Genomic DNA, 16,678 nt, shown 5'->3' on the forward strand with positions numbered 1-16,678 from the left:
CACCATATTTACTTATACTGATCTTGGAAACTATTTAAGTCCCCAGATCTCCTCCAATAAACTTTGGCTTAGTCATGCCCATCCAATCCTTGTGCAGTTTAAAAAAAAGAAAAGAAAAGAAAAGTTAAATTTGTCTCTTTATATTTCTTAGAAATGACTGGATCAGGAATTTCATTAGCATAGCACACTCCCAAAGAGAAAAATTTCTCTCCCAATGCAGATTGGTACCTGTTCTTCAAATGATATTCAGAGTTATCTGGGGCATTGAAAAGCTAGAAGATTGTCGAGAATCATATAGCCCCTACTTCTCAGAGGGACTCCTGGAACTCAAATCTTTCCTATTCAAGTCCAACATTCTATCTAGTATGAGATGCTTTTTTATATTTCTCTATATTGAATTTCAGGACCTTAGATTTCTTTTGTAATTCTAACCTTTTGAAATCATTTTGGATCCTCTGTTATCAATTATGTTGGCTAATATGTCCCATCTATGTCTTCACTCAAGTGAATAATAAGGATGCTGAGCACTATAGGTCCAAGAATAAATCCCTAAGTTGCTACATTACAAACCTCCCTCCAGACCATATTGATGACTTGGTGACTTACTGGACCTGATTGTTTAACTGGTTCAGAGTCCAACTACTTATACTGACATCTAGATCCCACCTTTCCATTTTTCACAAATGAGGTTTTGTCAGCTAGATGCCTTGTTAAACTCTATTTAAACTATATCTACAATATCCATCCAATAGCACTGCCAAAAGCAGAAATAATATGATCATTAGTTTCCTTTTTAAAATGAGACCAGAACTAAAATATTCTATACCTAGGTGACACAATAGATTCAGAATTAGGAAGACAAGCTTAAATCCAGACTTTAGGATACTAACAAGTAATCACTGAATTTCCCTTCCCTAATTGTTCTTTGCCTACTTTCCAGGATGGCTGTGAGAATCAAATGAGAAAATATTTTTAAAGTGCTTTGCAAAACATTAAGTACTATGTAAATGCTAGTGGTTATTATTGTTTCATTTCCAATGCTCTACTACCCTATTATGGTTACTTGATATAACTTCAAAGATGGAACAAAGGTCCTTTTGTCCCACATCCAGCTTGATGATGTCTGAAATTTCACCATTAGAGATTCATTACTTTTCGTTGAGATTTAAATTGCAGATTCCCTTAGAGGGAATTCTATTACAGAGAGTCAGTCATATGTACCTAGTGTAAATGAGTTTATTATAGCCTTGATTAAGGTCAAGGCTAATGATAGAGAAGTTGTTTATTGTTATACCATTAAAAAAAATGACCTGAGATCTGATTAAAAATGCCATTTGCCTTTTTCTTCCTGGTAGGCTGCCTGTAACTGTTTACGAGGATATACAGGAGATGGTAAAACATGCGCATTCATCAATATCTGCTTAACAGTGAGTATGGTTTTTTGATAAATTTTTTTAAATAAGTTTTTCATTTCATTATTTATAACATTTATTTCTTTTAAATTAAATTAAATGTATTGATTTAATTTATCAATTAATTTAATTTATTTATTTATTTAATTTAGATTTAAATCCAAGTTCTCTTCCTCCTTCCTACATCCTTTGTACCCACTGAGAAGGCAAACAATATATCTATCATCTTTCCATACAGAAATGCAAAGTTTAACTTTATTGAGATCCTTATGATTACTTTTCTGTGTTTACCATTTTTTTCTCTTTGTTTGAATGGCAGATTCTCTGTTCAGCTATGATCTTTTCATCAGGAATGTTTGAAAACCTTCTGTTCCATTTCCCCCCTGATTATTCAGTTTTCCTGGGTAAATTATTCTTGGTGGTAACCCTAGCTCTTTTGCCTTCTGAAATATCATATTCCAAGCTCTCCACTCCTTTAATGTAAAAGCTGCTAAATCTTGTATGATACTTATTATAGCTCCACAATATTTGAATTGTTTCTTTTTGGCTCTTGAAGTATTTTCTCTTTGAGGAACTCTGGAATTTGGCTATAATATACTTGGGAGTTTTCATTAGGAATCTCTTCTCTGAGGTGATCAGTGGAGAGTTTCAATCTCTATTTTGCCTTCAGTATCTAAGATGTTGGGGCAATTTTCCTTGATGATTTCTTGAACTATATCTCCTTCTTTGATCATAGCTTCCAGGTTGTCCAATTTTTAAAAATTATCCTCCCTTGATCTATTTTCCAGATCATTTGTTTTTCCAATGAGATATTTCAGTTTTCTATTTTTTTCATTTCATTCTTTTGACTTTGTTTTAATGATGAATTGTTTGTTATTATTTTCTTGTAAGGTTTTTTGACATGCCATGGAATAATTGGCTCCCTTTTGCCCATCTCTAATTTTTAAGAAATTTTTTTTGTAAGATTTTGTATCTCATTTTCCATTTGGAAAGTGCTGCTTTTTAAGGAATTCTTTTCTTCTTTGAATTTTCATACCTACTTTTCTATTGCATCCATTCTATTTTTTAAATGTTATTTTCCTCAATATTCTTTTGGCCTCTTTTACCAAGCTTTTAACTCTCTTTTCATAATTTTCTTCCAATATTCTCATTTTCTTTTCCAATTTTATCTCTATTACTCTTATCTTTTTCTTTAATTCTTTTAGGAATCCTTGTTGGGCTTGGGTTTAATTATCATTTTTCTTCTTTGATGTTTGTAGTTGTTTTTACATTGATGGCTTCTTCTGAGTTTGTGTCTTGGTCTTTCCTGCCACCATAGTAGTTTTTTAATAATCGATTTTTTTGTTGTTGCTGCAACTCATTTTTCCAGCCTATTTTTTGACTTTGAACTGTATGCTAAAATTGGGTTCTGTTCACCTGGGGGTTTTCCAAGCTTCATGCTATTGTTTTCAGTACTAGTTTGGGGGTCTTCAGGGTTTTGGTATTTCCAAGGTGGTATAATCCTGGAAGAGATATGGTCATTGCTCTCCTGTTCAGTGCTCTGGTCTTTATTCAAGAAGGTCCCCTGCTGTCCTGAAGCTATAAGTACTAGCATTTATTTTGGCCTTGAAACTATGACCAAGACCCTGCCCCTCGTGACTTACTTCCAACAGTCCTCTTTCCCTGCAGCTGTGACCCATAAGTGTATGGGCAATAGAGTTGCCAATCAATTCCAACTGTACTCAGAGCCAACAAAGGCTCTTTCAGATTAGTTGTCTTGACCCCCTTATTATCTCTGAACTAAAAGTCCCTGAAATTGCTGAAGCTGCTACTGCTACTGCACTATTTGGGCACTCCAGATATGCTTCCACACTGATGTCATAAATTTTCTGCTGACCACCAAAATTTTCTTAACATGGAAAATTGTCTGGAATTGCACATTATACATGCTTATAGACAAATAATTAATTGTGTGCCCCAACTGCCTCTTATCCAAAGAGACAAGGTCAAGGCCATTATTTTTCTGGGACAGTCCCCAGAGTTCCCCTGAGTCATTCGCAAAGCTGTGCACAAGAAGCAAACATCTCTCCCAAATGCTCAGGATATTCATTTCTATAAATACTTCCCATCCTTTTTATTTATAGTTCTGAACACCTGAAATCCTCAGGGCCTTTGGAAATCATTTAGCCCAGAATTCCTATCACTGGAGCCCTTTCTTGGGGAGAGGAACTACATTGTTCTCCTCTGTTGACCTGGAAACTTCCCTTTCTCAGAATGATCTTGGGCACTTGTCATTCTGCAGGGACAAAGCAAAACAATGAGAGAGGGCCAGAGATCCTGGCACTAGGCCCATGGTTTTATCCTAACAGTTCTTGGCTCATTTCAGCACTCATCATGCTGGTTTTCAGGAGCAGATTGTCTTCTTGCCTCTTGTAATGAATAACCTTTCTTAGCAATCACGACTCACATTTTAAAAACATCTCAGGGTGTACAAAATACTTTCTTTCTAATGGTCCTGGTGAACACAGTGACTCTGCAGTCAGAGGAGCTGGCTTTGAATCTTTTGAATCCTTCTTCTGACACTTATTACTTATGACTTTGGATCAGTCACTTTACAAGCCTCAGTTTCCTCATCTGTATAATGAAGGATTTGGAACAGGTGCCCTCTGAGGTCCCCTCCGGAATCAGAATTCAGATCTCATTCTTCCTTTTAACATGCATATATTAAGTTACAAAGATAAATACGAATTGGTCTCTTCTTTCAAAGTGCTTACCATTTAACTGGGATAATAGGACGTGTATATGGGGAAATAGAAGGTGAATTTTTTTAAATGAAAAGAGTGTAAGAGAGGCACAAAGTGTGATGAGCTCAGATAAAGGAAGAAATCCAAAGGCAAATCTCTCAACCTCAGTTTCCTCTTCTGTAAAATGACAAGGTTGGACTAGGTGACATCTAAGATCTCGCCCAAGTCTAAATCTGTAATTCTATGATCATATATATCATATATACATATGTTATATGTGTGTGTTATATATACATAAATATCACATATATGATATACATATAGATAGATATATTATAGGACTAATCCATAATCCTATGATCACATATCTATATATAATATCACATACATCTATAAATGAACCAACAAATGAGTGAATGAAGGACTTTGCTCCCCATAGTCCTAGAGAAAACAATGACTCTAGAGTCAGAATATCTCAGAATAAATGAATGATTTAGTATAGGTCTTCATAAATAACTTACCTCTTCTTTCTCTGACTAACCCTACTGATTATGCTATATTCCATACTCTCTTATCCTTTATAAACTTTATTCATTTTAGTCATCAATGATGCAAAGCATCCAGTGCTGAGAAAAAGCATGGACATAGAATCATAAAGAGCCTCAATTCAAATTCCATTTTACAACACTAGGGAAAACAGTTAGCATTTCTAAGTTTCAGTTTTCTCATTTATAAAATGGGCATATTGCTACTAATAGGGCCTATCTCCCAATTCTGATATGAGACTCAATTGATTAAAAAAAAATTGTTTTGATAAAAAAGCATTTTGTAAACTTGAGAGATTTATACTATTTTCTCCAAGACCTGGGGTTTTGTTAGTGTCATTAGAATCCTCACTCACTTAGTCCCATACAATGGGTACCCAATAAATCCCACAGATTTCTAATCATGATGCTAACTTCCTCTAAAGCTGCTGTTTCATTGACTCTGGTGCTCTTCCCCATAGGTGGTTCAGCGTCAGGATGGGGAATGGAAATGAACTAGAAACTATCCTGCTCATGAAATTATCAATATTGAATAGGAAGGGGTCCAGGGGACATCTACTCAAACCCCACCTCATTTCCCCAGATGAAGAAACTAAGACACATAGAGATAAAGTGACTTATCCAAAGTCACACAAGGAAAAAAGATATAAATATAAATACATAAATATTTGTTTGTTTATATTATATATATATTTGTTTTATATATATATATATATATATATATTATATATATATATATATATATATATATATATATATATATATATATATATATATATATATATATATATATATATATATATAAAATCGGTTGAAGCAATTAAGGTTAAGTGACTTGCCCAGGGTCACACAGCTAGGAAGTATTAAGTGTTTGAGATCACATTAGAACTCAGGTCCTCCTGATGTCAAGGCTGGTGCTCTATCTACCTGCTATAGGTGCACTTAGCTGCACCTATATATAATATATCTTTTAAAAAAAAAAAAGAATAAAAGGCCTTTATCTTCAAAACCTGTGTTATTTCTACTATGCAAGGCTGTTTATGTTAAGAGCAAGATGATGGTATAAAATAATAATAATAATAATGTTATGTTATCATAATGTATTCATACTTTATACTCTTTATGTGATATAATACAAATATATATTATGAGCTATAATATAACAGTTAATATGCTAATCAATTCAGCAGCCCTTGACATGCCCATGTGGGACTAGAAATGTGTCATGGTGAGCCTGCCAACTTGTAAATCAAGCAGGATGAACGCACCTGCTGCCTACCAGCCCAAATAGATTGCAATCCATCAATCAGTCCATCAATAAGCATTTTAAAGTTTTTGCTATGTTCTAAGCATGCTGTTTTGCTCAGGGAATATGAGTACAAAGAATGAAACAACCCCTACTTACAAAAAGCTTCTAAAGAAAAGTCACAACATGAACAAGAACAGAGCCCCATCTTTTCAGGTTTTCCAAATGAATTTAAAATTAAGTGATCATCTGGACTTGTATTGCAAGTATATCTGAAACAAGCAAACTAACTGAATTACTCTTCCATTGGCAATCTCACTAGAGAAATGGTGGCTGCAGTGAATTGGCTATCTGTAATCAAACTGGCGTAGACGAAAGGACTTGTACCTGCAAACCAGGTTACGAAGGGGATGGATTCACCTGCCGGGGACCCATCTATCTGGTAAGTCATTGCCCATTTCTTAGGAAACAGGCACGTTCGTAAAGGCAAGTCTTACCAATTTTTTCTCTAGGTCTTTACAAATAAATAAGTGAATGAATAGCTAAAGAGATAGACAAGCTGATTAGAGCATTGTTTATTAAATCTAATTTATATCCCACCCAACCCTACTTAATATTATCGTGCATAATAACAACATATCTCTGGTAATTGATGCCATGAAAAGACCACTATAGTTGAAATAATAGAAAGGGTAACTAAGTCTTCAAGAACAGAGCCAAGTGAGAGGTAACTAAGACAAGGGAGCATTTAAACAGCCAAGCCTGGACAGAAACTAAGCAAAGAGGAAAAATCAGAGTTTTGGGAGAGCAGAGAGCTAAGAGCTAGAAAAGAGGGGCATGGGGATAAATCTATAGCTACCAGCGATGGAAGGCTGAACTGATAGAACAGGTAGTTAGTTAGGGACCAAACTGGAAAAGCAAGGACTATGCTAGGATCATCTCCAGAAACTGATCTAAAGAGATTATAGCAACACTCAAAATATTAGAATGGAGAAAAGTTATATAGTAATGTCATGTAAATGGAACCCATCAAGACAATGTGTAGGGGGTAGCTAGGTGGCTGTGGATTAGAGAACCAGTCCTGGAGTTAGGAAGACCTGAGTTCAAATCCAGCCTCAGATATCTGATGGTAATCACTGGGTAAGTCACTTAATTCTGTTTGCCTCACCAAAAAAAAAAAAAAAAAACGTATAACAAACCATGATTCCAAAGGACTGATGATGAAGTATGCTACTCACCCCCCTGACAAAAAGGGGTGGAATCAAGACACAGAATGAAACACTTATTTCAGAGCATGGCCAATGTGGGAATTTGTTTTGTTTGACTGTGTATATTTCTCTTTCCACTCAATAATTTCATTTTTTTTCTAATTACACATAAAAATAGTTTTCAGCATTCACTTTTCTCTGATTTTAAGTTCCAAATTTTTCTCCCTTCTCAAGACAGCAAGCAATCTGATATAGAATATACACATACAATCATGTTAAACATACCACATTAGTCATGTTGTGAAACAACAATTACACACTACATACACACACTGAAAATAGTATGTTTCAGTATGAAATCAGACTCCATAATTCTTTCTCTAGAGATGGATAGCATTTTCCATCCTAGTCCCTTGCAATTTTCTTGGATCATTGTATTGTTGAGAAGAGCTAAGTCTATCATACTGATAACACACAATGTTGCTGTTACTCTGTGTAATGTTTTCTTGGTTCTGCTCACTTTACCCAGTATCAATTCACTGAAGTCTTTCAAGGATTTTCTGAAATCAGCCTGCTCATCATTTCCTATAATGCAATAGTATTCGTTATATTCATATACTGCAACTCATTCAGTCATTCCCCAATTGCTGGGCATCCCTTCAGTTTCCAATTTTTGCCACTAAAAAGAGGGCTGCCATAAAAATTGCTGTACATGTGGGTCCTTTTCCATTTTTTATGATCTCTCTGGGATACACATCTAGTAATAATATTGCTAGATCAATAGGTATGCACAATTGGATTCACCTTTGGACATAGTTCCAAACTGCTTTCCAGAATGGTTAGATCAGTTCACAACTCTACCAATGATGCATTAGTGTTCCAGTTTTCCCTCCTCTTTGCCAATATTATTCATTTTTCTTTTCTGTCACATTAGCCAATCTGAGAGATATGAGTTATTTTAATTTGTACTTCTCTAAGCAGCATTCATTCATTCAGAGCATTTTTTTCATATGATTGTAAATAGCTTTGATTTCTTCATCTGAAAACTGATAGTTCATATCCTTTATTTATTAAATTGGAAATGACTTGTATTCTTATAAATTTGATAGTCCTGTTTGAGAAATGAGACCTCTATCAGAATTATGTATATATATATTTTTTTTTTAATTGCTGAGGTAATAGGGATTAAATGACTTAGAGGCCCAGGGTCACACACACAGCTAGGAAGTGTCTGGAAGTCTAGGATCATATTTGAACTCAGGTCCTCCTGACTTCAGGATTGGTGCTCTATCCACTATAGCACCTAGCTGCCCCAAAATTATGTATATTTCTTAAAAGGAGGTAAAAAATCTCCTTTTTTTAAAAAATTGGGGTGAATGGTAGAAATGTGGGGGAGGGTAGAAAAATTAATACTTCTTAATCCAAAATGGTAAAATAAAATAAAAGCCACATAAAAAGACAAAATTAAAGAGGCATGTCTGACAGCTTCCTATAGGAAGTCGCTTCTTCCGATCTCAACCCCATCCCTACTTGGAACACTTGCTATATTCCAATCAAAGGATTTGGGATTTGAATAAGGAGTTTCTTGATCAGATGTGGATCAGATCAGCTAGACTCCGGGGAGTGCTAAGATGTTGTGAATTGTGGATAACAGGGTTTGCTTGGTCCCTTCCTCCAACGACATGCTATTCTTGTGTCCATACCGAAGACAATAGACACATTACATTATTCCATTTTGTGATTACAGGAACTTCCCAAAAATACTGATACCATCCCCTACTTCTTTCATCTTCAGGTAAGGAAATCTCAGCCTATATGTGGCCATCTGACCACAGGCTAGAGCCATCCAGGCTGTCATGAATCTCTTGCTTCTATAGATCAGAAAATACCTCAAAAGCTATCTAGATGGTGATGGTGATGGTGATGGTGGTGATGGTGATGGTGGTGGTGGTGGTGATGGTGATGGTGATGGTGATGGTGATGGTGATGGTGATGGTAATGATGGTGATGGTAGTGATGGTGATGGTGATGGTGGTGATGGTGGTGCTGATGATGGTGATGTGATGGTGGTGATTGATGGTGGTGATGGTGATGATGGTGATGATGGTGATGGTGATGATGGTGAGGATGGTGATGGTGATGATGGTGATGGTGGTGATGGTGATAGTGGTGGTGATGATAGTGGTGATGGTGATGGTGATGGGTGATGGTGATGGTAATGATGGTGATATTGGTGGTGGTGGTGATGATGATGGTGATTTTCTTCTTCATTTTGCCAGGAAAATGCCATTCGAGACCTGATGGGCCCAGGTCCCTTTACTGTCTTTGTGCCTTGGAAGGAAGCTTTAGAGAATACATCCCAAGTAAGAAAAGCACTCTGGGGGCAGTCTAAAATGTGGAGTAGTTCATACTCTTTGATCCCCAACAAATGAAGTGGGGCATAAAAAGCCATAAGGAAGTGCATTTGGAAGGAAAAACTTAGGGCTGTCCAACAGCAAAGTCAATTGTGTTGGGAAATAATGCTCACTATTACTTGAAGTGTGCATGCAGGTACTGGCTGACATTTTGAAAAGTGAAACAAAATGAAATATTTGACTGCCAAAATCCCTTACAATTCTAAGATGAAGAGGCAATGTAGTTTAGTTGGCAGTCAAGGGTCCTAAATCCCAGCAGTGACTCTTACTGGCTGGCAGACAAGAACAGATCACTTCCCCTCCATCAGCCTCAGTTTGCTGACTTGTAAAAAGGGGGTGGTAATACTTCCGCACCAACCTCACCAGTTTGCTATGAGGGAAAGTGCTTTGTGAACCTTGAATCACAGATTTGGAGCTGGAAGGGACCTACCTCAGAGATCTTCTAGTCCAATCCCCTCACTTGACGAGTGAAATAAATGTTACTTAGATAGGAACATAAGAACTAGTGTTGTATAGTAGATAGGATACTGAACTTCAAGACAGGAAGATTTGAGTTAAAAAACCTGTCTCAGACTCTTTACTAGCTGGATGATTCTGTGCAAGTTATTCAACCTCTCCGGGCCTCAGTTTTTTCATTTGTAAAATGGAATTGGGTTCACTGGTTTCCAAAGTTTCTTTAATCTCTAGATCTGTGATCCCAGGATCCTAGGTTATGCTTTGCCAAGTAATAGATACATTGAATTATATTTATTATTATCTTTTTTCATCTTTCAAAGTTAGATAATAATAATTATTATTATATTTTGTCTTAAAAATAGTATTAGATCCTTGCTTCCCATTCTAGCTCATTTTGCATTTGTGGAGGGGTACTAAGGAGAAAAAGGGAAGAATACAAGAAAGTAGAGGAGAATAAGTGAGTGTGTGATAGATTTCAATATTGGCAGCTTAGCAAGGTAGGTTCAAGGAGTACTAGCCCCTCTGGTGTGAGAGCTTACCAAACCCTTTTCAGGGCTGCTCATCCACCTTTGATGTTCATCTTTCATCTACCTGTCACCTGTGGCTCCAAAGAACATAGCATGCAGCATATTCACAACCCAGTAACAACCATTTTGGCAAGTGAGCTAAACTAGGTTGAGGGTTATTAATAGGTCTCAAACCCATACATGAGTTAGGGGAATGTCTACCCCAAGCATCAGTCATCTTCACTTTTGTCTTGCCATTGGACTTCAATAACTTACAAACAGAGGGGGAAGCCGATGACTTTGTACAATTTTGCTTTAAGAACAATTCTCACATAAAGCAAGACATCACCCCTATGATGTCACTGGTCCCCTTCAAAAATGAAGGAAAAATAACATTGGTTGCTAGGTGACACCATGAATGGAGTACTGGATTTGAAGTGGGGAAGATCTGAGGGCAAACTCTACCATAGGTACTTATTTGCTTGTAGTCCTAAGCAGGTCACTTCACTGCCGCCATTTTTCTTCATGGTAAAATGGAGATAATAGCCAATAACAGCCTCCTAAGGTTGTTGTAAGGATCAAATGTGATTTCAGTTGTAAAGCACTTCCCAAACCTTAACGACAGAAATAAAAGCTAACCGTCATCGGGGCTGCTGTTGTTATCATTCTCAGACCCAGGTTAAGGAGTGGATCACCCAGGGCGTCATGCCGCAGGTCCTTCGATACCATGTAGTTGCCTGCCAAAAGTTGCTCTTGGAAAACCTAAAACTGATTCCAAGTATGACTTCACTCCAAGGGGAAACCATCCATATCAATGTGTCCCAGGTAAGAGAAGCTGCCTCCTACAGCCCCCTGGGAGGGTCTTACTCCTTTCAAACTGCTCTTATCCCCTTTTTTCACTGGCTTATGGATGGGATGGAGCTTCAGGTCTCTTATGTAACTCAACTCATGCTCAATCTAGACTGGATTCATGTATGGCCATAGAGAATAGATATCTTAGAGAGCTGATCATTAATAAACAACTATTATTTTGGGTTTTTTAAATTACACTATAGGTTTGCTTTTCTGCAAATGAAAATTGCCTTATTTAGTTCATTTTCTTATTAAAACAATAAATAATTATTTAATAAGAAATAATTAAAATAATAGCTAACAAGACTTTGAATGACTAAAAAGGAAGGCAACATCATATAATCTGTAGACCTGAAATCAAGAAGCCTTAGGTTTGAGCCCTGCCTTACTAGGTTTTGACCCTGTGTTTCAGTTTCTTCATCTACAAAAATGTACAGTTGGACTCGATGGTTCCCAAGTTCCCTTCTAGCATATGATCTCTCATTGATCTCTTGATTTTTTCCCAGAGCTATAATTAGTTAATATATCAGCTATAACTGCTCCAGGCAAACAGCACTGAAGGAGCTCAGTAGGACAGAGTTGGGCCAGAGAGGCACTCACCTAGAATCAAAGAACTACCAAGAGTTTCCTATTTCCATAAATAATTCTAGATTTCTAGGTGTTAGGTTCAATGTTTCTGTGCTACGGAAAGACGGAGCGTAGATAGCACTCTCAATTTCAGAGTCTTGGTCACACTGACTGTAGTTTTGTCTCTGTTTTGCCCAACCTCTGTTGCCTGATTCCCTAGGCAGGAGTCCTCAAATTTTTTAAGTAGGGGGCCAGTTCACTGTCCCTCAGACTGTTGTTAGAGGGCCGGTAAAAACAAAAACTTTGTTTTGTGGGCCTTTAAATAAAGAAACTTCATAACCCTGGGGGAGGGGGATAAACGTCCTCAGCTGCTGCATCTGGCCCGTGGGCCATAGTTTGAGGACCCCTGAAGTGGATAGAGCATTTGAATGAAGAGTCCAGAAGACCTTAATCCAAATCCTTTTTTAGACACTCTTTAGCAGTACAATCCATCGCATCTCATTTAAACTCTCTCAGCTCAAAAAATTTCTATATTTTTAAACTGGAGCTAACAATAGCATTTCACAGAGATATTATAGAGTTCAAATGAGATAATATACACATAAACAATGCCGAGTTTAAAATATTATGTAATTGTTTGCTATAATAATACCTATCATTGCTATTATTAAATCAGAGCTTGACTGGAAAGCAGATGAGTTTGAATTCTTCTAGTATTTACTAATTTTGTAACAATGAACAAGTCATTTAAATTCTCAGCTTCAGTTTACTTATCTATAAAATGGGAGTGGTAATACCTATTGTAAACCAACTGTCTTATGGATTTTGGGGTAGAAACTCAAATATAAGTAAATTACTATTCCAATTTTAAAGTCCTACTACTACTCTTATCATCCTTATTAGTAGTAATATTATTTGTTGTGGCTCATGAGTAGGTTCAACATACCCAGTTGTTGATTTGGATTTGGTTATTAAATTTGTTTTTTTATTTATTTCAGGATACAGTTTATGTAAATGGCAATGCTAAGATAGTGTCCAGCGATATCATCTGTAGCAACGGAGTGATCCACATCATAGACCAAATACTGGTGCCAAAAAAATTGCAAGAAATACGCAAAGATGCCTCTGGGAATAATGTAGTGAGTAAAAATTTGAAATGTGGACCAAGGTGGCACCTTGGATAGAATATCAGACCTAGAGTCAAGAAAAATCATTGTCCTCAGTTCAAATCTGACCTCGGACACTTACTGGCTGTGTGACATTAGATAAGTCATTTAACCCTGTTTGCCTCAGTTTCCTCATCTGTGAAATGAGTTGGAGAAGGAAATGGCAAACCAGTGCAGTATCTTTGCTAAGAAAACCCCAAACGGGATCATAAGGATTCAGAAACATCTGAACAACAGCAGCCTGAAACCTAGAGATCCGATTAAATTCAATTAAGAATGTTTCTAATCCAAAGAGGGAAGTATTTTATTATTAAACTCAGCTCAATAAACATTTATTAATCATCCAGTAAATGCCAGCAACTGTGCTAGACACTTGGAATACAATAAGACAAAAAACAATTTGCTCTCTCAGGAGCTTACTTTCCACTAAGAAGGGGAGGGGTGACTTTCATGCAGATTCTTTCATTTATTCAACAAGCATTTATGAAACATTTGCACTTTACTAAGCATATTATTATTATATGTTAAGCATATATTATATTTTATATTTATATCCTCAGAGCACACCAGAGGTCACCCATTAGGTGTTTAATAAGTCTTTGTTGACTATCAAATTGAGTTTTAGAACCTCAAATAACCATCAAATAATTTAATTCTTGGACAAATGAGAAAAAACATAAAATATTTGTTTCTTTGTAGGATAATCTCATCTCAGTGGCAGTTCACCAGGGGTACGTGAAGTTCACCAACATGCTCCAGGTAAGAACTGAGGACAGAAAAGGAGACCTAAATGCTTAAAGATGTTTTTTTTTCAGGATTGCTCTATTTTTCCAAGCCTGTGTGGAGAAAGGCAGACATTCTGGAAGACAAACTCATATTGTCTCAATTGCTTACTACTCGAGAGATCCCTGACAAGTATTTAAACCTGCTGGTTCTTCAGTTTCCCTCATCTCTCAAATGAAAGAATTTGGGCTAAATGATCCCTGAGTCTTCATCCAACACTGAATTCATAAAATTGACCATAAATTTAGCAAAACTCCATAGTTTCTTGAGGTTCTATGTATAGTGAAGGGATCAGGGTAGGAAGGGACCTCCATTATCATCTGAAACATGAATCCGTTACTTACCGATAGCACTTCTAATCATCTAGCTTCTAGTTTAAGATTCCAGTGATAGAAAGCTTACTATCACATGAGGCAGATCATTTTATTCTAGATAAGTTTATTTTGGGGGAAATTGTTTCCTCATATTGAAAGGAAATCTACCTCCTTGTAACTTACCACCATCATCCATCATGCTGGTTCGCTCTTCTCATGGTCAGAACTCTCATTCCTTTTCTTCATGGCAATCTTTAAAGAGTTAAAGACATTCATCAAATCCTTTTACCCTTCTTCTTGAGACTGAAGATTCTATTCCCTTTTTCTGATTCTTGTATGGAATGGTACCATTCTGATACCAACCATCCTGGCTAGCATCTTGTGAGCAATAATCTAGTTTGTTTGGAATCCTATGTCTAGAAATCATCTAGTTCAACTCCTTTGTCCAACAGATGGTCCCAGGGAGGGAAAGTGATCACAGGGTCACAGATTTAGACTGGACCTCAGAGGTCATCTTGTCCAACCTCCTTATTCTACAGATGGGGGAAACTGAGGCTTAGGTAGTGACTTGTCTAAAGGAACACAGGGAGCAAGTATTAAAGGTGAAAATTGAACCCAGGGCTTCTGATTCCGAAGTCAGTTCTCCTTCCGTTGTACTCTGCTACTTGGTGTGCTCTTTTTTTAATTTTTAAAAGTTTTATTTAAAGTTTTAAATCCAAAATTTTTCCCTCCTTCCCTCTCTCTCCTTCATGAGATGGTAAGCAGTAAGATATAGGCTATAAATGTGCAATTATTTAAAACATTTCCATATTAGTGATTTTGTACAAGAAGACTCAAATAAAAGAAAAAATGAAAAGAAAATGAAAAATGGCATGCATCAGTCTGTATTCAAACAATATTTGTTCTTCCTTTGAAAGTGGATAATGTACTTAATCATTGGTCCTTTGGCGTTGTCTTCGATCATTGTATTGCTGAGAATAGTTAAGTCATTCACAGGTCTTCGTTAAACAATATTGCTGTGAGTGTATACAACATTTTGCTGGTTCTGTTCTCTTCACTATCTATCAATTGATGTAAGTCTTTCCAGGTTTTTCTGAAATCATCCTGCAAGGTCATTTCTTAAAATGAAATAATATTCCATTTACAATCACAAACTCATGGCTTGTTTAAACATTGTCAAATTGATGGGCATCCCTTCAATTTCCAATTTTTAGCCACTGTGAAAAAAGAGTTTTAAGAAACATTTTTGTACAAATAGGTCCTTTTCCCTTGTGGGGGAATGTCTTTAGGATATAGAAGTAGCTGTGTTATTGCTGGATCAGAGTATCGTGGTTTTATAGCCCTTTGGACATAGTTCCAATTTGCTTTCCAGAAGGCATTAGGGTCCCAGTTTTCCCACAATCTCTCCAACATCCAACATTTTCCTTTTTTGTCATATTACTCAATAGGTGTGAGATGATATCTCAGAATTGTTTTAATTTGCATTTCTTTAATCAATAGTCATTTGAAGCATTTTTTCACATGATGATATTTTGGTTTCTTTGAAAACTGCTTGTTCAAATCAATTGGGAAATGATTTATTTTTACAAAGGGAATTTAGTTTTCTCTATATTTGAGAAATGAGGCCTTTCCTCCAGTTTTCTGCTTTTCTTATAATTTTGTTTGTGCAAAACTTTTTATTTTATATAATCAAAATTATATACATTTTGTTATATTTTCTATATTTTCTTTGATCCTGAATTCTTCCTTTATCCATAAATCTGACAAATTAACTATTTCATGCTCTCTTAATTTGACTTCATCATGGTATATGGTGTGAGATGTTGGTCTATACCTGGTTTCTGCCATATTATTTCCCAATTTTTTAACAGTTTTGTGAAATAATGAGGGTTTTTTTTCCAAAAGCTTAGAACTTTGAGTTTACCATATACTAGATTACTATAGTCATTTGCTACAATATATGTTGTACCTCATCTATTCCACTGATTCATCACTCTGTTTCTTAGCTAGTTTCAGATTGTTTTGGTAATTATCACTTTCTGGTACAGTCTGAGATCCAGTATGGCTAGATTACCACCTTTTGTAATTTTGTTTTCATTGATTCTCTTGATAGCCTTGAACTTTTGTTCTTTCAACTGAATTTTGTTACTAATTTTTCTAGTTCTATAATTTTTGATACTTTGATTAGTATGAAACTGAATAAATAGATTGATTTAGATAGAATTGTCATTTTTATCATATTGGTTCAGCCTACCCATGAATAATTTCTATTTTTTCCAATTGTTTAGATCTGATTTTGTGGGAGAAATATTTTACAGTTGTGTTTATAGAGTTCTTCAGTTTATCTTGGCAGGTAGACTCCCAAGTATTTTATTATATCCTCTTTTTTAAAAGAGTTCTTAAATATTGTATTGATTTTTTTCAACAACACTTTTCACTTTGTATTGACACACACCATTCGGAGCACAACCATCAAAATCTTCCTT

The 16,678-nt window shown here is 36.0% G+C and overlaps 1 protein-coding gene across 1 annotated transcript in view; it reads left to right on the plus strand.

Annotated features, from left to right (window-relative positions):
• Positions 1-16,678, plus strand: part of STAB2 (stabilin 2) — a 202,031-nt gene that overhangs the window by 150,091 nt on the left and 35,262 nt on the right. The window contains exons 45-51 of the mRNA XM_051962503.1: positions 1,356-1,427; positions 6,249-6,368; positions 8,882-8,929; positions 9,414-9,497; positions 11,183-11,335; positions 12,928-13,068; positions 13,795-13,854. Coding sequence (XP_051818463.1) covers positions 1,356-1,427; positions 6,249-6,368; positions 8,882-8,929; positions 9,414-9,497; positions 11,183-11,335; positions 12,928-13,068; positions 13,795-13,854 — 678 coding nt within the window. The remainder of the gene's footprint in view (positions 1-1,355; positions 1,428-6,248; positions 6,369-8,881; positions 8,930-9,413; positions 9,498-11,182; positions 11,336-12,927; positions 13,069-13,794; positions 13,855-16,678) is intronic.

Source organism: Antechinus flavipes, chromosome 5, assembly GCF_016432865.1.
Source record: "Antechinus flavipes isolate AdamAnt ecotype Samford, QLD, Australia chromosome 5, AdamAnt_v2, whole genome shotgun sequence".
Classification (NCBI taxonomy): domain Eukaryota; kingdom Metazoa; phylum Chordata; class Mammalia; order Dasyuromorphia; family Dasyuridae; genus Antechinus; species Antechinus flavipes.